The following is a 24535-nucleotide window of genomic DNA, read 5'->3' as shown; positions in this document are numbered from 1 at the left end:
CTGACATACGTAACAATAATGATAGAGATCCCAATAATTGATGTCTCAGTTATTCTACCTGTTGAGTTGTACGCACATGATTTTATGTGCATATGTGCATCATGTGAGACATGTGAAAACTCACGAATTCACTTGAATCATTTGCGTCCAACAAAGCAGCTAAGATAATTGAGATACCAAAGGCTGGAATCTCTCTATCATTTTGAGGTATGTAATGGCTAGCCTGAGGCTGATGTGTCCATAAATTGTCAAGTTTTGCAGCACATTATAGCTCAACAAATTTACTCTCTCCATAATAGCTCTTGCGCTTTATACATTTTCTCCATCATTTCTCGTCTTCTATGGCAGTCGAGGTTTCCCGTCCGTTGGCGAATTATCCACCAGCACTGTGGGACTACGATGCTATGGCTTCCCTATCTTCAAATGACTCAGTAATAATCATCCCTTGCCTCTCTCGTCATTTATGCTCTTGAGTGTGTTTACGTGTGCTTACAAAAATTCTTGTTGAACATTGTTAATATGTAGGGGCTCGAATCATACACAAAACAAGTGGAAGAGCTGAAAGTGCAACTAAAAGACTTGTTGATGGCTTCTTCTACAATTGATCCAGCTGAAAGAGTGAAATTGATCGACACGCTATGCCGGCTTGGTGTGTCGTATCATTTTGAGAGTGAGATTGAAGATCAAATGCATCAAATCTTTGATCTTGTCAAGTCTAAAGCTCTTGATGACAATGATTACGACCTATGCACTGTTGCACTTCTGTTTCACGCATTTAGATAACACGGTTACAAAATTTCTAGCGGTAAGAAAGTATACATGATACATAAATGGGTGTTCATGCACTCTGACTAAACTTTTGAGATTTGGTTTATAGTTTACAACCAAAAAATTTCTTGTGAATCAGATGTTTTCGACAAATTCAAGGATGATGATGGCAAGTTCATGTTGAGTTTATCGACCGATGTCAAGGGCGTGCTAAGCTTATACGAAGCGGCTCACTTGAGTATGCATGGAGAAGAATTTCTAGACGAAGCAATTGCTTATGCGAGGACTAATCTTATGTCCATGGCAAGCCAATGTAGCCCTCGTCTTCAAAACCACATAGCTAATGTCTTGGAACAATCCTTTCATAGGGGTATACCAAGAATAGGGAAATATATTTCTTTCTACGAAAAAGATGAGGCTCGTGACGAACTCTTGCTCAAGTTTGCAAAGATTGATTTCCATCGATTGCAGTTACTCCATCGACGAGAGTTGAGTGAAGTTGGAAGGTAAAATTCAATTTGGAATATTAACCTTAAATTGATAAGACGGCTTCCTATAACTTCTCAATGATATCCCACCATCAAGAAAATTGGCCGAATCTCATGAAATCATCGGTGAATCTTAATCGATCTTTCTTATTGTTGTATATTGCAGGTGGTACAAGGGTTTAAACGCTAAGAAAAATTTATTTTACGCGAGAGACAGACTTGTAGAAACGTATCTGTGGAGCGTTTCGGTCTACTTTGAGCCACATTATGCACGTGCATGGAGTTTTCTCACCAAAATTATAACCTTACTGACAATCACAGACGATACATATGATGCATATGGTACCATTGAAGAACTTCGACCATTCACTGATGCAATGCAGAGGTTCTTATGTTTCTCACCGTTTTATTGTTTGAACATATATGTTGCTCTTATTCAATAAGTGTGTTTCTCCATTGATTTTTCAGGTGGGATATCAATGCTATTGATCAAGTACCAGATAATATGAAGTTTCTGTATAAGACCATTTTAGATGTTTATAATGGATTTGAGGATCTGTTGAGAAAGGAAGGAAGATCACACTGTGTCTCTTATGTGAAGGAAGCGGTAGTATAATTAATCATATATCATTAATCAATATAGTTAACTAAACTGAAGTTTCAATTTGCTTTTCTTGTTAGGTGCAAAGAGTGATTAGGGGTTACCAAGTTGAGGTTGAGTGGTTGAACAAAGGTCACATACCACCATTTGAGGAGTACTTTGAAAACTCATTGATCTCAAGCTGTTACAATGCAATCCCAACTGGAGCTCTATTAGGAATGGGAGAAATCGCTGGGGCAAAGGCGTTTGAGTGGATTACTAGCGTTCCGAAAATCAATCGAGCATTGATGATGATTTGTCGACTTACGGACGACATAGTATCTCGAGCGGTATGTATGAAATCCGAGTATTGTTAAGACTAAAAATCTCAAATCGGTCTGTCATAACCCAGGCGAGTGGTTTTTAAACGAATTTCAACTCCTCTCATATTGCAGACGCATTAATTTTCTAGGCCCCATGAAGAACAAATCCATGCGGGCTATGGCTAAGAACGGATAATATCTTAAATGTGTTTGGGATGAGATTTCAACAAGTATTGAACCATTTTTTATATATCCAGTAATGATAGGAATTCTAGTAGCTGATATCCTAGTTATCGTAACTGCTAAGTTGCATGCATAATATTTCATCTGCACAGCATGTGGGATGTGTGGAGCCCACGAATTCATTTGAATCATATGCGTCCAACTCAACAGCTGGGATAACTTGGATACCAAGCTACTTAGATTTTTATCATTTTCGATTACTTCTTTTTGTAACGAGAAAATCATGTGCCTTTGGTGATCAAAATTTGTAGCATGAGAAGCAGAGGAGACACGTCGCGACGGGGATGGAGTGCTACATGAACCAATACAATGTTTCTGAGGAAGAGGTGATCGAAATCTTCGTGAAAAGCATCGCTAAGTCATGGAAGGATGTGAATGAATTATGCATAAAACCAACGGAAGTTCCATTTCTTATCCAGATGCCAGTTCTTAACCTGGCACGAATAATAGATGTTCTTTACAAGTATCAAGATGCTTAATTATAGCATAAATCCAGGGAGACTGAAAGGTTTTGTCGAGATGTTGTTCCTTGAACCAGTTCCTATGTGAGAGAACGAGAGACCAATTCCTATGTATTGAATCAGTCTTAATTAATAATTATGTAGTTTGGTGTTTTTGTTTGCTATGTGAGGTGAGGTCAGTTTGTATATAGTATCTAGTGCTAGTCTACTCCCTTGTAAATATGGTTATGCTGTTGCTGCTATATGAACAGTTTTTCCTTTCATATTATTTGGCTGTGTTTTCTTCTCCATAAGCTGTTGATGTGACTTTCTAGGAAGCACGGACATCTCTAAAATGGCGACGTCCCGGTGTCCAAACGGTATCCAATACTAACATGGCCGGGGCATGTCTTTGACATGTCAACAATGTCCTTTTTTTGTTGTTGAAATGCTAGATTTTGTTGGTGTTATGGATTCTTTTAGAGATCATGATTCTATAAGTGATGAAGCGAAGATGAATGCTAAATCTTGGTGGTTAGTTCATGAAATCAATACACAGATGTCACACATTTGACATTAAAGTTACTTGACCAACCTTGCTTCATCATGATGTTGTAATATTGAAACAATGGAGAAGTATTTGTTTACGCTAATTTCTTATATATAACATATAGTGTATATATATATATATGTAGCAATCTTCATACAAGGAATTTTTCATGAACAAAGCTACTTCAAGCCTCAAGGAATAAGTGAGCAAATGGAAAAATTGAATTAAGGCCCAAGGAATGAATCTTTGGATCCATGCATTACAGTCACAGACATTCATCGACCAACTCAAAATTAACATACTGATACATAAGATATTGAACATAACAAGCGGTGCAAAACAGCAACTTATCATTTCATCTTTTATGGCAAAAACAAGAGATTACGAGATAATTAAATAAAGAACGATGGGAAGAATTGTCCTCCAGAGTACTGTAAACAACATAACTAAAAGCTAATGTGACAGGAAACTCGGTGTGTTCAATTGCACCAGAAAATGTCCCTAAAACCAATGTGACATTGAAACGGTCATTATATATTCTCATGTGCACATAGGTCTAATTCCCCGGAAAAGGCCGTAGCGAATAGCAATTCTACAAGCCATATGCTCAAGCTTCAGAGCCTTTTGCAGCTGTGTCATTCTCTGCCTCTTGTGTAACACCAACTTCGGCTGGCCTGATAACCCGATCGTAGAGCATGTACCCAGCCTATATTAAAGAACACGAAACAGCACATCCTCATTAGGTAATCATCAATTCGAAGAAAGTGAGAAGAATATATTAATGGAAGAAACAACCCCAATTACTAAATGGTTAATGGATACCTTTAAGACATGGGCAACTGTCCCTGGAGGCTTTGCATTATCTGGTACTTGAAAGACCGCATTATGCCTATGTGGATCAAATGGCTCATTTGTAGGATCGTATTTTTCTAAACCATACTTCTTAAATACCTGAAAGCAACAGCATATGTAGATCTCTTAACAACAAGATTAAGCTCTACGAAAGCTGTTTTATATCAAAAAGCCAACATCACAGGGCCAAGTTTTGCAATATTTAAGATGCTAAGAGAAAAACCCACAGTATTTTTCCATTTGAAGATGAAAGATGGTTGCAATCAAAATACCGGACAAGGCACTTCAACCTTTTAAAATAAATTTACAAGCATCTAAATCACAATGAGTCAAAACATCATAAGCTACAAGAAGTTTTACCTCCAAAAGTTGTTTCTCTGTCATTTCAACCCCTTCCAGCAGGGTTTTCAGCAGTGGCACGGCTCCGGCAGCATCTTTGGATGTATCAATCTTTGCAAAACTGACCTTGACCACCGAAGAAGCTCTTTCCAAATTATCTGCAACGTCCAGTAGGCTCTTGGCAAAGTTCTGAGCATATTTTAACCTAGATATTAGTAAAAAACTTCCAAAACAATAACCAAACAACTCCATGATATCCTAAGAATTAAGATAGCTAGTAGTCATAATTTCGTTGCAACTGCCACAAACCTGTATGGCAAATTTTTTTGAGTTCTCTGCGTCACGTCTTGTCCTCTCCATGACATTCTCCATTTCTGCATAACTTCGGAGGACTTTATCTTGCATTGCCTTTATCTCTTCATGCTTTAACTTCAGGAGCTCTTCCTTCTCCGCAACAACCTTTACCAAATCATCCACCGAGAGGTCACTTTGGTCTTCTGAATCTGAATCAGAAAATGCAGTTCGTTTAGTACTTCTCCTCCTCTTTGCAGTTTGAGACATGGTAGTTTTGGATTCTGAAAATGAACCTGATTCGCTATTTTGATCAGTGGCTTCAGTTTGATCAGAAACTTTAGCATTTGTTGGATCAACATCTGTGGTGCTCCCATGTTCTTTGTCAGTAGGCTGAGGGGTAGCAGAAGAAGACATCCCGAATCGTTGAAAATGGACAGAATTGAAGGCTGAATGATTTAAGAGAGGAATTTGACTTGTAACCATCTGCAAGACAAAAGTGAACATAAGGATGTAATTTCCATTTTTTACATTTTAAACTCTGGGTTAGAAGAAAAGAGAATGGGGGTACATAGATTCGACCTTGGAGAAATTAGAAAAATGTTAGACAACTGTAGTACTGTACAAATAGAGAAGAACAGACAAGACTGCCTTGCCAAAAGCTAAAAACAAGCATATGCAATACCAGTCATAGGAGCTGCTACCCTGATATTAGCATACCGAGAAAAAAATCAAAACGATCTTATTTATGATTTATTATGAAATCCAATTCTGACCTACAGACTAAGCCTACTAGAACTTACTCTTAACAACTTCAATCTCAAACCCCATAAATGAAACTTAAACTTAAGAACCTGATTCAAAATATCAGAAAGAGACATAAAATTGTATGATGATAGATCGTCCCATCTCAATAGTGAACAGTAATAGTATGGTTGTGTCAGCTTTTGATTGCTAATTAGTGATCACAAGAAGGCAGGAACCATTATCACTGGCACAATATCAAAAACCTTTTAAGTAGGAGTCATAAACACTAGGTGAAAAAGAAATTATCTTAAGCAGTTATCATTTATAAGTTTATGTATAATTTAATTATATTCAGTGTTTGGAAAGAATCTGGTATCAGACAGATTCAAAATGATGTTATACGGAGTACCAAACGAAGCCTTAAATGCTTAAAAAACACAGAACACTAATCAAGTTTAATCTTCTTCGTTTGCTGTATTGTACCTAGCCAAGTAATTACCCAGATTAATATTTCCTTACATGTTTAGACATTAAAGTCCTGTCCGAAAAATCCAACTACATTTCAATTATGAGTACCCCAGTACCCCTCTATTGTTTCTCATATAAAAGTGACAGTGTAACACCATTTAACACTTCCAAATCAGTGGGACACAGGATGACAGAGCCAGCGCACAATACAGTTACAAATTTAACACAATAACAAATAATCAGAAACTTGAAAAACTATCAAAAAAATGATAAAAGATGGAAAATCAAATTAAAGAAGAGAATACCAAGTTACTCAACTTTAAGTTGACACCAATAGCTCCTATTACAGACTCTAACCACAATTATATTATACTGGAAACAACATAATGAAAAGCAATATGAAAGAGAGGACACAGAAAAGAGATCACAAAAGCTATAAAATTCTGCAACTTCATCAGACCAAATCAAAATTTGTAAGCTTTGATACCAGAAACACATAAGACACCCAAATTTCAATCACAAAAGTGAACACCAAAGACTTCAAATCAGAAACTAAATCCATATTAAACAAAGAGAAACCTAAATCTATGGCAACAAACTAAACCCTAAAACCCTACTAAAACCCCACACGATATCAAACACAAAAATCCAATATTCTTATAGCCCAGAAGACTATATCAATAAAACATAGTAAATAAATCATCAATCTTTGATCAGCTATATCAAAACCCTCAACCCTAACAAAACCCTTTTCCCCAAATTACTCGAAAAGTCCCGTCTTTTTTATTTAGACATACCTTGTTTCGAGATTCATAAGCAAGAGAGTGAAGCTGATTGGAGAGCAACGGGACCTGATGCTGCTGCGAAGCAGAAAGTTGCAAGGCCCGTCGGCCCACGCTCCTTGAGACACTCGACAAAACCCTAGACACCACCATCGTCGAAGCCCGAAGGAGATGATAAAGACGGTATACTAAAAGCCAAATAAATTAAGGGTTTAAGAAGGAAGAGAATCAGTAAGGGGTTTTAGGGATTGAGAGAGGGAAAAAAAAAATTAAGAGCATTACCAAAATAGCGCTTGTGGAGAAGGAAAGTAGAGAAATGATAATTTAGATTAACGAATTTGCTCTTGCAAGCCTCCTGCATCGGCTACGTTTGTTCTAGTGGATTTTCAGAATTGTTAAGGGTATTTTTGTCTTTTTCTTTTTTTTTTTTTTTTATGTGGAACTAGTAGCGAGGCAGAACTGAAAACAAACCAAACAGATTAGAGTTCTCAGTTAAAATTTTTTGAGTTAAAACTGCAGTGATTTCTATTACAAGAGGCTCTTGTCCGCTCTCTCAAATCCACTCTCTCCTAAAAAATGGGTGGGTGGGTAACCTTCTTCCAGGTCACATTTCAACCATGACCTAAACCTACATTACTAGACTAAGCTTGACTGTATTATTGATATATACAATGTCTACTATAGAAAGTCTCATAGTGTCATCAACAACCTGGAGCACATATACTTACAAAACACAAATTAGGCAATCAGCCACATAAAGTCTCAACAAACCATAGTCTCTCCATTCTCCAGTTTGTTCATTTATATATTCATACCAACTCTGCCCAACCATCTCTAGGCCAACTATAACATAAATACCAACCAAAGACAATGGACAAAAGTGAAAATGGCATCTAATGGCAGCCTTTGGCTCCTCATATTAACCCATCTTTCACTGCAGATTTGTAGAATAGAAGCAAAAGTTCCAGCCATCATTGTGTTTGGAGATTCTACTGTGGATGCAGGAAACAACAATCAGATTTCTACAATCTTGAAGAGCAACTTCCCCCCATATGGTCGTGATTTCAATGGTGGCCAGCCTAACGGGCGGTTTTCCAATGGTAAGATTCCGACTGACTTCATTTCTGAAGCTTTCGGAATCAAGCCGACAATACCTGCATACTTAGATCCAACACACAACATATCAGATTTCGCTAATGGAGTATGCTTCGCCTCTGCTGGAACTGGATATGACAATGCTACTTCTGATGTGCTAGTAAGATAAATCAACTTTGTTCAATCACACAAGTACTTACTAAGATCTTATATGTGACACTTAACTCACTCACTTTCTCTCTCTCTCTCACACACACACACGGGAATCGTAGTCTGTGATGCCTTTATGGAAGGAAATGGAACACTACAAAGAATACCAGAAGAAGCTAAGAGATTATCTTGGAGAAAAAAATGCTGATGGCATTCTGAATGAAGCACTTTACCTGATAAGCCTAGGAACCAACGATTTCCTAGAGAACTACAATGTAATACCACGTGGCAGATCATCAGAGTTTTCATTGGAGGAATACCAGGATTTTCTTGCAGGTATTGCTAGAAATTTTGTAACAGAGCTTTACCAGCTAGGAGCTCGAAAGATATCCCTAAGTGGACTTCCTCCAATGGGGTGCTTACCATTGGTGAGAACCACAAACATGTTATCAGCGAGAGTCTGTGTGGAGGAGAACAATGATATAGCTAAGGAATTCAATCAGAAGTTGCAGGAAGTGGTAGGGAAACTGAAGAATGACCTAGCTGGAATCCACCTGGTGCTCACAAACCCTTACGATATTCTCTGGGAGATGTTTCAGAGTCCAGGTTCTTTTGGTGAGTCATTGACTACATTTCCAAATACAACTTCATGTGATGAGCATGGACTCTAGGTTATACATATAATCCCAGGATCATAAATTTGCTTCAATAACCTAGGATACAGCTACTTCAGACTTGTCTTATAACATTACTCCCATTAGATACTTCATGGCATAGCCTCGGCTATCAGACATCAACTGATTTAATAACCAGGTTTAAGGGTGATTTAAACGTACCAGTAACAAAGCTGACTGACCCAAAGTTTACCCATCTCTTTCAACAAGTCTAGGCCAGCCCCTCTTCTGTAAGCAGCACAAAACATAGGAGGCTAAGAGCATGCAACTTGCAGACAGAGCTAAGAAGAAAACGACAGTTTATGAACTACTTTTTTATTCTCAATCTCTGTCCTAAAGTACACTTAACTGTGAGTAAGAGTGGGAGCATGAGCGTGCACATGTTCTTCTCAAAGTAAATGTTGAGCTAATATAGTTCATATTACAGGATTTGAAAATGCAGCAGTGGCATGTTGTGGAACTGGATTGTTCGAGATGAGTTACTTGTGCAATAAAAGAAGCCCTTCCACATGCACAGATGTAGACAAATATGTATTTTGGGACTCCTTCCATCCCACAGAGAAAACAAACAAAATAATTGCTGAACATGTAGTAAAAAACTTCCTGGGAGAGTTTCTATGAAAACAAGAAAGTATCATTTATGGTGTGTAATTGTTCTAGACTTCTTGTGTCAGTAGTAGTCATTCTTGCATCTAGAAGTACTGCAGTTATTATTTCGAAATCCTGTTGAATGAAATAATAAGCCAAGCAGAATTCAAAATTTTGCTTTCATGTTTTTTGCAGACTACGAGATCACCATTTTAAGTTATATATTTCACCATTATTCCCTAAATCTAAAATTTGATACATGATCAGCGACTGTGGCGCTAATACATCAAATCAACCTTAGATGCTTAATGCACTGATTTATAGTTTATGTTAGCAGTTGAGACATAAATTGTGCATTACTAGTCCGTTTTATAAGATATATGGTTTTAAAAGAGGTTCAAATCAACGATATATTCCACATTTCTAACCTTCCAAAAAGTTCAAAAGAAAAAACAGACAGATTTATCTAGTAAAGATGTGGAGAAAATTGCAAATCACATAAAGTTCTCAATGAAAAATTGCAGAGACCTCAGTAAAAAAATCAGAAGTTAGTATTATAACGCCTTTGCAGATAGCCAACACAAGATAGAAGACGTATTTGGTGATTGATAATAACACCACCAGCTAAAACTAGAATCTAAAACCAAAAAAATAAAAAAGATTCCACATATGAAGAATATAAGTAAATAAGAACACTTTTTTATTTGATACCAGAAGCTCATGGAGAGCGAGAGATACCAAAAGTGGTAAGTGATAATGCATTGATTTCACAAATTACAAGTTAAGGAGTTATAATAAAAATGCAACAATGAAAACAAGACCATTTCAGAAGAAGATAAGAATCTCCAACGTCAATTCACTACTTTGGCTCTTTAGGAAAGTGCAGTTTGATCAGTGCTGGGAGTTCAACCAGTTCGACCTGAGGCTTGCCCAACAAAATACTCTTCAGCTTCTCATCACAATTAACCACATTTTTGTTGTTCGGATCCTGAATTTATTATAGAAATAAAGGCCAGATTTTTGTCAAGATTAAGAAAGAATTTACAAATCATTACAATTAAGCGCACCTGAAGTCACTGCCAAATCCAGTTGTTCAGAAACCCAAACAAATGGAGGAAGTTAACAGTGAAAAACATGGTAGTAAATGATCTTGCATTTACGTGTTTAGTTTAAATCAAAGCCAAATTCAGAACCAAAAGAATATGTTTCTTCCAGGATCAAAATTCTGACTTCAAAAGAAGATAGACCAAACATATATAAAGCATGCTTAAGAAAATGGTCATTATAGTGACACTCTAGAACTCCCAAGCGTCATCTATCGTGACTCCTGTATGAATTATGTATATAACAGCAAGCACTTTCAAAATACAGAAGCCACGCAACGCAATTCAATGCACATAAGCAGCCGTATTGAAAATACAGATAGCATAAGAGTACAGAATGTTTTTCTTCCATTGTATATCGTCATTATTTTATCACCAACCAATTGAAAACCTCTCAGAACAAAATGACTTCTGTAATGACATACATCTCTTGAGATGTAATTGCTGTACATAGAAACACCTCTTCGAATAACATTCATAATATTCACATAAAACAGAATTAGATAGAGCCATAACCAGCACAGCACGCCAATGAACATGAATCAATACTTGACATCACTTCAATTCATTGGAAGTTTAGACATAAAGCCATTAACTTTTAATTCACAGTAAAACAAACCATATTAATAACACAATTAACGGGAACAAACCTGGAGATTATTGGTCTTGATGTATGACCAGACATGCATGAAACAGCCCAAGCGAGATATCTGTGACTGCCCAACAAATGTTCGAAGTGTTGATGGAAGATTTACAAGGTCAATCAAGTTTGCAACCTTCCTTGGATTGTCTGTGAATGCTTTCTTCATCCGCTGTGGCAGCATTTTCCCAGAGCCCTCTGCTCCCAATCTACAAATCGAGAAACATATAAATATATTACACTTTATTTTGATTCCAAATTTTAAAAAACACTTTCTCAATATCATCACTTTCGGTTTCAATACATCAAATAAACCTCTGTCACTTCATTCACTGACATGAACGTAAGTCTTACAAAACAATTTAGCCAACCTGGGTCTGTAATTTCTTTACCTTAAAACCCAAAGGTTTGATGTACCTCAAACAACGTCAAATAGGAATTTAATCGAACAGCTTACATGCAACACTCTCAATTAACCTTATACAACCCCAAACGCAACTTATAGGTCGAAAATTGAAGGGAAAAAAGAAAAGCAAAAACGCTAGATTCATACCTATATAAGAAGAAAAATTGACCGTTATGAGAATAAGCTAAATTCAGGGAACTCTGTAGTCTGTCGTCCACGATCGAGTTGCAGAACAGAGAATGCCAGCACGACCGGGTCGGAGTGGAAGGGCAACGTATTCAATGGACTTATGACTCCAATGGGCCTTCTCTGATTTGTTTACGGGCCGGCCTAATGGCTCCAATTGGCTTCGTGCAACGAAAATTAAATGGGCCTCGTTAACTATCGGGACTTGGAGTCACTTAAGCCCAATACCTTGTGTCCTTGTGATGAGTGCTAATAAGCTCTAATATAATAATATATAATAACGAAATCAACGAACTCCTGCCCTTTTAGAGTGGTGAGGTGTTTCACCTGGCTCGAGTAAGCGGGGTTAAATTTGATGGTGTTGGGAGAGCTATCGAAATGCGAAAGGACTCAATTCTTTAAATCTCACATCAACTAAGAGAAAAAGTATATAATATAATATGTCAAATCTCATAATCTAGTGAACACAGTGAACACATTTTCTAGGCCAAATGACCAAGAAAAACAAATTTGTTCAGGCTAGTATGGGACTATAAGCTGTCCAAAGTAGACAATATTTACTAGGTCTAGGGAGGGGCAGATTGTTACAGTTGATATCGAAGCTGAGACCCCATAGGATGTGAGCCCTTGAGAGGGGGAGACTATAGCACCTGGTTCAAGATCACAAGCTTCTACAGTGTCAAGTTTGATGGTGTTGGACGAATTACCAAGTGACAAAGGGGTTCAAATCTCACATCGTCAATGGAATGGAAGAAGTGAACTATGTATACAACATAATCAACCAAATTCCTAACCTAGTAAACACATTTTCTAGGCCAAAAGACATAGCCAAACTCCAAGTTTAACAAAAACCCTCGAGCGACGAATCAAATCCTAGATGTCTCTATTAGACACCCTGGCGAATATGAACTCCAAAAGGCAAAAGGTCTAAGGTCTTGAGGAAGCTTAAACTACAAAACTGCCATGCCCATGGATACCACAGCTTTAACATTCCATTCTCAAAGCAATACCAACTTTAAATGTCCAAAGTACAAGAGCTATGTCATTACTCCATTCATTAGATCCTGAAATCACCCCGATAAAGTTCCATATGCTTATAGACGAATAATAAGAATAGTTATGGAACGGGTTATTTCACTAAATTTCTCTTATTTTATAACGTTATTTAATGGACATCAGTACATCACTCAATTCATGAATTACAACAAATGTATTACAATGTCGTTATGAACAAAAATACAGCAATAAAATTACATATAAACTACAATAAAAAATAAAAAAAAATAGTAAGTTACAAAAAAATAAAATATGAAAAGGCAAAATAACAATCCGATTGAAATATAAAAATCTCTGGCTCATTCATGTGATATATAAGTTGGAATATGTTGGCTCTTCTTAAATACCAATGGTTTTCCCAAGTAACCAAAGAACAAGAGATAATTGTATACCAAAAATGGTGTGGAGGGTGCTTCTGTCCAATGTGAACCCATACACAGTAATACCAGCTCTATTGTTCTCAAAATATGTCACTGCCATCATACCAAAGAAAATAAAATTAATTAGTACTTTATTAATTTCATAACTATTAATTAAAATTATGTAATCACGTATGTTAGAAATTCAAACCAAAACACATCAACAAATATTGTCCGCTCTAGACTATGAGCCCGCACATATTTGTCCTCCTGGGTCGTCTCCGTAATACACATTTATTGTGTGAGAGGTATTTGGCATTTCCTTATATGCAACTAGGTTGAGATATATCAATCTGATAAGGGATAATTATAAGTCTTTACACTGCACCGCACTTGTAGGCACGGTTATGCAAGGACCAACAAGTAGACTCGGGTAGAGGCCATGATCAAATGGATCGAGTATTTGCTCTGATACCATATTAGAAATTCAAGTCCAAACACATCAACAAATATTATCCGCTCGGGATCACGGTCCCTCATAAATTTGTTCTCCTTGGCCGTATCCATAGTACCTAGGCCTAGAAAACGCGTTTGTTGTGTGAGAGGTGCTTCACTTTTGTTTATATGCTACTTGATTGGGTTATGTCAATCTGATGTGGAATAATAACTCTTGACAACGTAAATAATAGTAGTACAATATGGCTTACCTAGAGCTTGTCTCTTCTGGAATGAAATGGTACTGTAAGCATATGCAGGGATCAACTTGCTGTTATCAATATCATCTTCTTCATCACCAACATCATCCACATCAGACGAATCAGTTACCATTGGAAATATTGCTTGTATGTGGGTGTTGGAAGCCGTCGGGGTCTCCCCTTCAGCTGCCTCAAATGAGTCTAGTGTGGCACATACATGCCATTTGGCAGCTAGACATGTAATGGATTGTGCTTTGTGTGTAATCTTTGTTGCACTTCGGAGTAATATCAGGAGTCCAGTGAGAAGAGTAATGGAGCACAACTGCAAAACACAAAATCGTTCAGAAAAATTCAGAGGTTTGTTAGCCGGTGATATTCTCAGGTGCGAACGTCCATAAACATATGTTTAGCATTTTTATATGTATTGAAGAGTCAACCACTAGTTTGGGTCTCACTACTTCAAACAAAAAGGGAACGTCCATAATATATAAAGTTATGGATATCCGCATGCGAGCAATGCTCTTGTTTACGCAAATCTAAAAATATATGAAAATGCTAAGGATATCAGTGTTTCTTGTCTCGTTTATCCCAAATAATGAGATGGGTGCACATGATCCATGTGAAATCGTGAATCTCACATGATCCATATGAAATCGGGTATGTCCATCTTGATATTTAGAATAACTGGGACAAAAAACACTGAAATCCGTAAGATTACTGAAAAATATAAGTGGGGAAGGATTCAGTGGTACCGCGAGTTCTCCAGCTTTGTACATGTTAACATTACGGGACTTGGTGGTGATCAAAAGGGAAGCAAATTGGCTTGTTGTGACCAAGATCAGGGCCCACAAAATGAACGCACGATATCGATGGCTGATGATTCTCAAATGTCTTCTGATCCTAAGATGCTCGGACAATACGGACCCCACATCGGAGTCCACTTGGAATACCTGAGCGAAGTCCTGGAGCCGTAGGATTTGGAGGTGGCAGATCAGACGGAAGAGAACACAAACCAAGAAAATCACTGTCGTCCGATAAAGCCAGGAGCACAGCTCCATCACGCATGCTACTGCGTCACTTAGCACAACATTGCCCAAGAAGGGGATTTGAGATGCTCCGGAGGCGTACCACCATATCTTGTATGCACTCTCGGCTATGAAACAGGGGAGGACAAAAACAGAGAGGATGTACAATGATCTCTGCATCAAAATTTCAAAAATCACCATTGACATTGTATTTTCAAGTTAGCATATAAATAACTCCCATACCCTTTTGACAAGTAATCATCAAAAATTAGTTTTTGATCGCATAAAACTTATGGAAATTCGACTCTTTTTTTTTTAATAGAAAACAACACCGTACAAATTTGTCCTTTCGACACTAGATACGAGTCTAAATTCGAGTCGTTAATATCGTGCAAACAAAAATATTTCATCTAACAAGATAAGTTATGTCAAAACCTAACACGTATAGCCATAAAGATATTGTTTCTAGTGAGTATTGAATTTAGAACTTTACAAGTTCATACAATTTGACCTCGAAAAAACCCACCACTAGTCATGAAGATTCGACTAGTCACATTATGATAAGGTAAAGTATGAAAAATGTAGGGTGGACCATGAAAAGGTTGATAATAAACAATTCCTAAGAGTCTGTTTGTAAGTGCTGCTCTGTGACTCTTTAGTTATAGCAGCATTTATGTATTTATGGGACACATTTTTAACATAAAACGAGAAGATACGGTCAAAATTATTTGAATTTTCTCTCTGTTTCTCGAGAAACAAACAGATTCCTGATCCTGTTTTCTCTGTTTTGCAGAAAAGTCAGGGGAGGCAACAAAGTGCAAAACTTTCGTCAATGAAAGCAACCAAAACGATTACATCAAAACACCCATTCTTAACAATCTCCAAAAACACACAAACATTCAAAAATCAAAGAAAAAAAATCACGGAATCAAAATCAAACGAGAATGAGAGAGAGAGAGAGAGAGGGACTTACATTGAGCTGCTCTGTATATCCCTTCCTAACAGTCTCACTCTCGTCGCAAAGCTTATCGAAGAACAAGAACCTCCTCAATCCATACTTCCTCACAAACCGAGTCAAGCAAAAGAAGGAAAGTGTAGCCACACTGCTCAACGAGAGCTGAACGACACCATCGTAAGGCCTATCGTGATTGCTGTCGCAGGTCGAACAAGCCAACATGAAATGCGAAATCGCAGGCACAATCAATGCCAACACAACGAACACAGACCATGAAAGGATCGTAACCCACACATTCGATTGATCGACGCACATCCATCGGAGGTAAGATCGGAAGCTGTGGAGCTCGTCCTGCGCGTTGGACACGCTTCGTGCGAACTTGGTTCGGTCAATTAAGGATTCCCGCTCGTCACCCATCTAGGATTTTGATCGATTTGATTGTCTGATTTGGATGTACTGAGAGAGATTTGGAGGTTTGGTTTGGGTCTGTATTAGAAAGTTTTGTGAAGGAGCTTATATATATATGATTCACGGGATCGTTAGTGTGTGGTACGCGCAAAATTAGCGTGAGAAGAATCGGTGCAATGTAGGACAAATGGAGGTATGTGATTGGGCAGTCCGTTTAGATGTGTAAATTAATTTATTTTGATTTTAGTTACTTAGATCTAACTCAATCATGGAAGTAATATAGATTAAATAGAACTGGTGACACATGCATGGTTATCTCCATAAAAATATTTTTCTTCAAAAAATTAGGTTTTATATGAAGAAAATATGAATGGATGAATTTTTCTAAGTTCGATTTCCATTATGAGCAATACCCTTGTGTTCACGCGGACAAATTTATATGATATGGTTCTCAGATACCAAATAAAAAATTTAATATACTTGAATTTTAATGGGACGATAATAATTATGCTAAAACATTTGATGATTATGATGATATGAATTGATTTGACAAGAGTGAATTTGGTGTAATTAGGAATTTAGGATCCCATTATTCTTGTTAGGGACAAATTTAATGCAAGTCTATAATTCATGTTGACAAACTAATTAGTGGTGTGTTTGGGAGTATTATGAGTGTGATCTCCTTTTTCCCCTCTAATTGAGGAATTGTATTGCAAACAAGATATCTACATAATTATTAGGGTTTTTTTTTTTAAATTGTGAATGTGTTTTGATTTGGTTTACAAGTCCAATATATGTTTTTTTGTTTCCAAAAACGAATCATATCCATCACAAGAGAGACGTAGAATGTTTCAAATTTATATTTAATGGTATAAAATTTTCATATTTGGGAACAAAAGAATATATTATTGGACTCGTAAACCCCCGATCAAAACACATTCATCATTTTTTTCTCTAAATCTTAACTACAGCAATGAAATCACTAATCTTGCCAACTAATCACACCATAAACTACATAATACAGCTGGTGATGGGGCCTGCAGGACCATGATACATGGACAGTCACACACAAGAAGCTGAGCATGAGACTTCCATTACCCACATGGGATGGTGATGTGATGCCAATCATAAGAGACTTGTTCATAGGTTTAATAATCTTGTCTTTTTTTTCTCTTTAATCTACTTTATCTTTTAACATAAGCAAACAATCAAGCAAAGAATACATGTCCAAAACCCATTGCATGGTCTGGTTGTGTAAATAGAGGAGTTGGTGATTGTGTTAGTTTTGTGTGTGAAGCTGCCATTGGTTGCATATGCTGACAGCTTCACAAGATTCACTTGCCAAAACCCATAATTAATAATTAATAATAAAGTGAAAGTTTTATGACTTGTGAATGTGACAAAAACTCGTCATTCAACAGTTCAATATTTGAAGACTTACAAAAATTGATCTCATCAACAATTTTTTAATGGTTTAGGGCCTCTAGTAGGTTTAGCTGATGCTTATGTTCATTACATTGATATGTATATCTATATTACAATACTTCAAAATTGAAACGTTTAGAGATTATACGTCGTGCTTTGTATGGTAAACTCTAGATACGTGAATCCCTCCTTTTCATACTTACCAGATAATTACAGAGTATTCAACCCTTTATGGTGGCTTTAAAGAAATTTATTAGACGTGAAAATTGAACCCAAAACCCATTGTCTTTCCCTTGAAATCAAGTCTTGATCACATATTGGCCATTATTGGGACTTGGGAGGTGGTAGCTATTTCAAATTGGGCTGGGCATTAGGATCAAAACTCATTCCCTTCAATACCTACATGGACTATGGGCCTATCATCACAATTTTCAGCAGAAACACCGTTGTGTTGATATCTATGCTCTGAGCTGATCAGCCCAACTAATCAGCTCAGACATTTGAGTTAATGCCAATGATATAACCAAAATAATCAAGTAAAGAAAGGTCAAATTTGGAGACTACCATGCTGCCAGTAAGCAGTAATGGAGATGGGACTAGGGAGCACAATTGGAAAACTCCATTTCAGGTGTGAATAACCATCTCAAGTTATAGGGAAACGCAAACGAAACAGTAACAAGAGGACCACAGACTGCACAAACAACACATGATCTCCACCTAGGAAGCACGGACAGTCGGACACATCTAAAATGGCGACGTCCCGCTATCGGACACTGACAGGGCTCGGACGCCGCTTAGGCAGTGTCCTTTTTTGCCATGTCCACGTCCTGCGAAATTTGAAATTCTCGTGTCAGAGTGCCCACATCGTGCCTCTTTTCCGTGCTTACTAGATCTCCAGACTTGTGAAACATAAATACAAAATGCAATTCTTATTTGGCTCTAGGGTTCTTTTGGCAAGGTTCAGCCTGACCTTGATTTTGCTTCATTAATCTCGACCTAATAAAAAATTCAATCCAGGATTAGATCATGCAAGACCATGGCCTGGATGTAAAACTACTTGAGAAGGAACAACGTAATAGAAAGTAGTCATACCATTCCACACTTCTTAACCTGCTCTGAGTAGCCCTGAATAAAGATTTGTGTTCTCTCATCACAACATACCAACAAGGATTCAAAAGTTATCTTAAGCACATCACTACACCCTGAAAGAATCAAAGTGAAGCTCGAAATCGAGTGTCCCCTTCAAGGTTTAACAACCTTCTGGGGGAGAAAAAAAATGAAGGCCAAAGAGAAAACAACCATTCCGGCAAACAAAATATTCAAACTTACTCCAGAAGTAATCTATTACAGAAAATAAAAACATGACAACAAAATTACATTCAATTAATAGGAATATGATAAAACAATCACCTGAATGGAAGTAAAACAGTCGTTTTCCCTCAATCCACCATATTGATAAACATTATTAACTCTCATTCCACTTTGGGTAGAAGAAAGATGAGCTACACTTATGAAAGAAGCTTAAGAGTTAAGATGGCATGATTGCATGCAGATATGACAGTAAACCAAACAAAGGCAAACAAATGGAGTTCAGCACATAATATACCATTCCGTGTTATCACACATGTTCTAAAGAAATTACCTGTATTGAAAGAAGCTCAACAAAACGTGATTACATGCAAACATGACATTATACTGAACAAAGACAAACGATAGAATTTCATAGCAGAGTATACCAATCTCGCTCACACATGGCGTAATGAATTTTACCCGTTATAAAGACTTCTACGATAACATGATTGCGTGCAAACATTGAGCATACCAACCAACTAAAATGAGATCAAAAACAAAAATCTTCTTCATCAATAGTAGAAAACCACGACAATCAAAGGATTAACAGGTAGAGACCAAAACCAAAAACTTCTTAGTTGAAGCAGAAGCAGAACCTAGCATTCATATAAAGGCACAACCAGATATACATCAATCTCCCAAATCAATCCATTATATTCAAAACAGGGATTTGTTTGAAGCACAGAAAAGAGACTAATCAAACTCAGAATGTAACTGTGTCTGCAGCGAGCTGCATTGGCAACATTCATTCAAAGGACCATTAATAAGGAGCAGAAAGACGCGTACACGATGATAAGAAAAGCTTATCTAATCAAGTCGATTAGATATCTTGCTATATAAAAGAAAAAAATGGTATATGGAAAAGGATCAAAACCTTATTCAACTAAACTCTTCATAGCATAAAAACATGAAGCACAACTGAAGGATGCACTCAGACTAACAAACATCTGTGTCAAAAGCACGACTTTGAATCTGAGTATCACCAGAATGAGAATTGAAGCATCATTCCATATGCTCTCATGTGCTCAAATCTGGACAACATGGCAGCAAAGCAAAAAACACAAGCATAAATCTTTAACCCTAAAAGACATCCCAGTATCCCACACAGTTTCAAGCAAAAATGACCAGCATAACATACAAGAAAAAATCCATCAATAATGGTAACAAAAACAACAGCTGAATCTTGAATATTCAAAACAGGTAATGTCATTTCAATTTGATAGCAATTTTATACAGGAATCTGCTACACAAGGGTTGAATAACCCTAGATCTCAAGCATTAAGGATTCTGGAACAACAACAGTTTTCATCATTCATATGAATAAGGTAAACCAATGGAGCAAATACTCAAATCAAGATCCTTACTTCTCGATAATCCTATTAATATCAGGATAATAATTTTCTTTCTTTTTCCCGAATATTAAGAAAAAAATCTGATGGGAAAAACAAAACAACATATAATCTCCTTCACCATCAAAGACGTAAGGCAGTGCACTGCATATCATCATCGCCGGAGAAGTCAACAATACCATCATCCACAGGAGGAAAATTGAGATCAAAAGGCAAAGGCTTTCTACAAGAAGACGATGCAAGATCTCCATCATCAATCACCGAAGAAGATGAATCACATTCACTATGACAGTCCTCCGGCTCAATCGGTGGTGTCCTTGGGTACTTCTTCGATGTCATGGCCACTACAGTTGGTGTCCTCGTCGGCGGCCTTGGACCGCTTAACGACTCCACAGTACTACTCATGCCGCTCGATGTGGGTCTCTGTGGATTCACCTGCTGTTCTTGAAACCCTCCATATAATCTGTGATCCATGAACGGATCAACTGGGTTCTGGTAGTGTTGCTGCTGTGACAAAGGCGATTCCCCGTATACCGGAAAGTTAGTCTTCGCTCTGGGTCCACGGAGGTTCCGAGCGGCGGTGTCGTATGCCCGAGCCGCATCCTCAGCCGAGTCAAAAGTCCCGAGCCAAACCCGTGTCTTCTTCCGCGGGTCCCTGATCTCTGCCGCGAATCTTCCCCACGGTCTCTTCCTCACACCTCTGTATCTCGGCTCCGCGCCGCCACCGACACCGTTCTTGACGTTCCGAGCAGTGGATCCGTTCGCCGCCGCGGCTCCTTTACCTCTCCTCATCGTCACAAAAACAAATGTCAAAGAAGAAAAAGATTTACAGGTTGCGCACAAACGCAAAAAGATGAAGACTGGAAAAAAAAAAAAAAGACGATCAAATCTCCATGGTTAGAAAAAAATATTGAATTTTGCGATATGGGTTTGGTTTCTCTGGTTGGATTTGGTTTGGGTTTTCTCTGGTTGGAAAGGTTTTTCCTTCTTTTCTCTCAATCTCTTCTTCTGTCGCCCCCACCACAACTCGATTGCGTCTATTTTACCAATTTATTTTCGCTCTCTGTTTTTAATTTCGTTATTTATTTCCATAAAATATTATTTTCCAAAATTATGTAAGGTTCAAAATGACATGAGAGTCCTTGCCCTTTTAGCAATATGCCTATTCGTGATTTTTTTTAAAAGATAGCTATCAATGTAAACCTAATTTCATGAAGTGGTTTTGATGATTCTTTTGTTCGACATTAATAAAATGTTAGAAAAATTAAGAATATGGAAATAAATTGTAAAGAAAGGGTTTAACCTAGTCTCACTTGAGTTGTTAGTGTAGCGATAAGAATAGTGTGTGTATAATGCTTGAAACCTCCAAAATATATATCTCTCATTTCACTCTGATGAGGACTTGATTGCAGATCCAATATAAAATCACGTCAGACAACACAAACACTTAAATAAGGCCAATCCAGGCAATACCAAATACCCAACAACTCCAAATAAGAACGAGAACGAGAACAATAGTCAAGAACAATGACTAACAATGGATATATATATATATATATATATTTGATTAAATAGAACTTGAACAAATAAGCCCCAATACAATCTTTAGATCGAAACCTATGATTGGGTTCCTCACTAACCCAAGCGGATCAAAGCAAGAGTGCAATGAACCACCGAAAATCTAAACAAGAAACTATGGTTGGGTTCAAGTCTAGCCAAAGAAAATCAAAGCAAGAGCACTTTGAAGTTCCGAATAAACACTGAGTTCCCTCTTGCGACTGTGTCGTTTCTCAAATATACTTTCTGGATAAACCCTAAACCCTATAAGTCATGTCTTATTTATACTAGACAAGGTTGCCATAGATTGATGGAACCAATCACGGATTGACACGCGTCTAGATCAATGCTTGGACCTACTTTCGCCCGCCTCGCAAGCCATGCTTCACTCTCCATGCCTTGCTCGCCACGCCAACGGCAACTCCTTTGTTAGCCCCTTGACAACATCACTAGCCTTGACCTCGTCGTTAGCCTTGACCTCATCCTTAGCCAAAACATCATCGCCAGCCCTAGTAGCATCGTTAACCCTAACATCATCGCTAACCAAAATCCTCTAGCCTTGACCTCATCATTAGCCTTAACCTCATCCTTAGCCAAAACATCGTTGTCAACCTTAGCAGCATCGCTAGCCAAAGCATTATCGCTAGCCCTAACATCATAGCTAGTCAATAGCCTTTTACTCGCCTTGTCAACCAAAAGCCTCTCACTCGCCTCGTCAACCAAGAGTTCTTTGTTCACCTCGTTAGCCAAAAGTCTTTTGTTGGCCTTGCTACCCACGCTCAAACCCAAAGGCGCCATAATACTTTTGGGGTCCACTTTGGCATGGATATTTTTGTCTTTAATCTCTAGGCTTGCCAAATGGTTCTCATCATTCTCCAATCAATGTAAAGTGTTTGATCTTAAGTGGATCCTACATGTAGTTTATAATCATTGACTATTTTACATGCCACATAGATTAATTTACGGATAAAATGAGATTATATTTTGAGGGTCTGTAGCATTACTCATATATAGTGTGTATTTTACTGATAGAAAATATTTCAATCTCATAGGTATTAGAATTCTCTCCCCTCTTATCTTGTAACAACAAAATATTATCTAAGAAAAAAAAAACTTACTCTCATTTTTCGTATGTAATTATGCATGTTATGGTGCTATGTATTTGTGGTCTACAAATGAATGGATTATGTCTTACGATGGGAAATATGTATATAGTAGGTTTAGAGTATTAAACATTGGGTATTCCTTATCAGGTAAGTTAACGATTGATCCTAATATAGCATTCTAGTAGAATCTTATTCATCATTGCTTGTCAATATATATTTGTAAGTTTTTAATAGTATGACCATATACAGAGGAATAAAGAAATAATCACCATATAGAGGAGCAAGACATTTGAAGTAAGAAAGAAGGGGATTTCAATAGGACTTTTAAAGTGTGTTTGGATTGAGGGATTTTAGGGTAGGGGAAGGGAAGGGAAGGGAAGGGAAAGATACTTTCCTTCCAATTTTCCTATTCATGATTAACTTTTTTTTTGGTGTATGAAAAGATAGCTATCAATGTAAACCTAATTTCATGAAGTGATTTAGATGATTGTTTTGTTTGACATTAATAAAATGTTAGAAAAATTAAGAATATAGAAATACATTGTAAAGAAAGGATTTAACTTAGCTTCACTTGAGTTGTTGGTGTAGCAGTAAGAATAGTGTATGCATAATGTTTGAGACCTCCAAAATATATATAACTCTCATTTCACTACAATCAACGTAAAATGTTCGATGTTAAGTGGCCCTACATGTACTTTATAATCAATGACTATTTCACATGTCATATAGATTTGTGGATAAAATAGAGTTATATTTTAAGGGTCTATAGCATTGCTTATGTATAGTCTCAATTCTCAGCTAAATATACTCGTCCTTACACATTGCTCTAAGGCAAACACACAAGCAAAACAGCAGTCTAAGAATTTTGTAAATAATAACAATATATATATATATATATATATATATATATGTTTTAACTTAATTAGCTTAGAATGCTACATAAAGGTTTAATATCTAATTTAGAAAACATATACTGATTAGGGTAATAATTCTTTACTCATATGATGCAACAATACTTGTTAACATGCAAAAAATTCAAGAAAACAAAATCTCTCTCTACTTCCGTCATTTTTTTTTCTTTAAAATATTTGAAGATGACAATTTTCAATTCATAAATTAATTTGTCAAATAAATTTTTTTTGTAAGGGTATTATTTTTCTTGGTATATAAAAATGGATGACCGGCCGTCTTCCTTGCAGAAGATTTTAAGCATTTGTATATTACTCCACATTCTACATCCCTACCATATCTCTCTTTTAATGCAATTTTGTTGGCACCTCTTTGCATCACATTCTCATTAGCCAAAGATATATATACGTAAATATTTATCCATATGAAGACATACAATAAATCAAATATTGCAAAAACTTCTAACTTTATTAATTTTGGTTCATGGTTGTGTGTTCCAATTAGTGCATAGTATGTAGTTCTTCCTCATAAGTCCGCTAATGCCCTATTAAGTATTGACAAAGCTATAATTAGTGAATTCTCCACCCAACAAAATTCCTTCCTCTTATTCATTCAAATTTTTTTCCTT

General features: G+C 37.0%; 5 protein-coding genes and 1 pseudogene across 6 annotated transcripts; 2 read left to right on the top strand and 4 right to left on the bottom strand.

Moving 5' to 3' along the window:
• Positions 1–289: 289 nt before the first annotated feature.
• Positions 290–3128, top strand: LOC119988734 (annotated as a pseudogene).
• A 538-nt stretch (positions 3129–3666) lies between these two features.
• Positions 3667–7246, bottom strand: LOC119989791 (grpE protein homolog 2, mitochondrial-like). 2 transcript variants are annotated; one of them, XM_038835493.1, is made up of 7 exons: positions 7154–7236; positions 6887–7059; positions 5171–5360; positions 4893–5086; positions 4605–4772; positions 4215–4343; positions 3667–4098 (listed from the first exon to the last, which is right to left on the bottom strand). In XM_038835493.1, exons 1-7 carry the CDS (start codon positions 7230–7232, stop codon positions 4000–4002), a joined length of 1032 nt encoding a protein of 343 aa, XP_038691421.1. In that variant the 5' UTR covers positions 7233–7236; the 3' UTR covers positions 3667–3999. The 2 variants fall into 2 exon arrangements, with proteins under 2 accessions (XP_038691421.1, XP_038691420.1); XM_038835492.1 differs by having other exon boundaries at positions 4893–5360; positions 7154–7246.
• Positions 7247–7590: 344 nt separating this feature from the next.
• On the top strand, positions 7591–9555 carry LOC119989792 (GDSL esterase/lipase At4g26790-like). Its single transcript, XM_038835494.1, has 3 exons — positions 7591–8126; positions 8239–8731; positions 9218–9555. Exons 1-3 carry the CDS (start codon positions 7758–7760, stop codon positions 9409–9411), a joined length of 1056 nt encoding a protein of 351 aa, XP_038691422.1. The 5' UTR covers positions 7591–7757; the 3' UTR covers positions 9412–9555.
• A 502-nt stretch (positions 9556–10057) lies between these two features.
• LOC119989793 (upstream activation factor subunit UAF30-like) lies at positions 10058–11815 on the bottom strand. Its single transcript, XM_038835496.1, has 3 exons — positions 11675–11815; positions 11132–11330; positions 10058–10366 (listed from the first exon to the last, which is right to left on the bottom strand). Exons 2-3 carry the CDS (start codon positions 11303–11305, stop codon positions 10238–10240), a joined length of 303 nt encoding a protein of 100 aa, XP_038691424.1. The 5' UTR covers positions 11306–11330; positions 11675–11815; the 3' UTR covers positions 10058–10237.
• A 994-nt stretch (positions 11816–12809) lies between these two features.
• On the bottom strand, positions 12810–16302 carry LOC119988517. Its single transcript, XM_038833577.1, has 4 exons — positions 15822–16302; positions 14576–15022; positions 13836–14145; positions 12810–13242 (listed from the first exon to the last, which is right to left on the bottom strand). Exons 1-4 carry the CDS (start codon positions 16218–16220, stop codon positions 13109–13111), a joined length of 1290 nt encoding a protein of 429 aa, XP_038689505.1. The 5' UTR covers positions 16221–16302; the 3' UTR covers positions 12810–13108.
• A 3861-nt stretch (positions 16303–20163) lies between these two features.
• Positions 20164–21348, bottom strand: LOC119988201 (ethylene-responsive transcription factor 3-like). The gene has a single exon (XM_038833159.1). It carries the CDS (start codon positions 21125–21127, stop codon positions 20459–20461), a length of 669 nt encoding a protein of 222 aa, XP_038689087.1. The 5' UTR covers positions 21128–21348; the 3' UTR covers positions 20164–20458.
• Between the last annotated feature and the right edge of the window lie 3187 nt (positions 21349–24535).

Source organism: Tripterygium wilfordii, chromosome 21, assembly GCF_013401445.1.
Source record: "Tripterygium wilfordii isolate XIE 37 chromosome 21, ASM1340144v1, whole genome shotgun sequence".
Taxonomy (NCBI): Eukaryota; Viridiplantae; Streptophyta; class Magnoliopsida; order Celastrales; family Celastraceae; genus Tripterygium; species Tripterygium wilfordii.
The sequence above is the reverse complement of the archived record's forward strand: the minus strand, read 5'-3'. Positions and strand labels throughout refer to the sequence as shown.

Coding starts and splice junctions, on each gene's coding strand:
- LOC119988517 (XM_038833577.1), bottom strand. CDS start 16,220: ATGGGTGACGAGCGGGAATCCTTAATTGACCGAACCAAGTTCGCACGA. Junction 14,146..14,575: donor ACAAAGCTGGAGAACTCGCG/GTACCACTGAAT, acceptor TGTGTTTTGCAG/TTGTGCTCCATTACTCTTCT. Junction 13,243..13,835: donor CCAGAAGAGACAAGCTCTAG/GTAAGCCATATT, acceptor GTATGATGGCAG/TGACATATTTTGAGAACAAT.
- LOC119988201 (XM_038833159.1), bottom strand. CDS start 21,127: ATGAGGAGAGGTAAAGGAGCCGCGGCGGCGAACGGATCCACTGCTCGG.
- LOC119989791 (XM_038835492.1), bottom strand. CDS start 7,232: ATGCAGGAGGCTTGCAAGAGCAAATTCGTTAATCTAAATTATCATTTC. Junction 5,361..6,886: donor CTTATGAATCTCGAAACAAG/GTATGTCTAAAT, acceptor TTTGTCTTGCAG/ATGGTTACAAGTCAAATTCC. Junction 4,773..4,892: donor CAAAAAAATTTGCCATACAG/GTTTGTGGCAGT, acceptor AAATATGCTCAG/AACTTTGCCAAGAGCCTACT.
- LOC119989792 (XM_038835494.1), top strand. CDS start 7,758: ATGGCATCTAATGGCAGCCTTTGGCTCCTCATATTAACCCATCTTTCA. Junction 8,127..8,238: donor ATGCTACTTCTGATGTGCTA/GTAAGATAAATC, acceptor CGGGAATCGTAG/TCTGTGATGCCTTTATGGAA. Junction 8,732..9,217: donor TCAGAGTCCAGGTTCTTTTG/GTGAGTCATTGA, acceptor TTCATATTACAG/GATTTGAAAATGCAGCAGTG.
- LOC119989793 (XM_038835496.1), bottom strand. CDS start 11,305: ATGCTGCCACAGCGGATGAAGAAAGCATTCACAGACAATCCAAGGAAG. Junction 10,367..11,131: donor TCAAGACCAATAATCTCCAG/GTTTGTTCCCGT, acceptor TAATAAATTCAG/GATCCGAACAACAAAAATGT.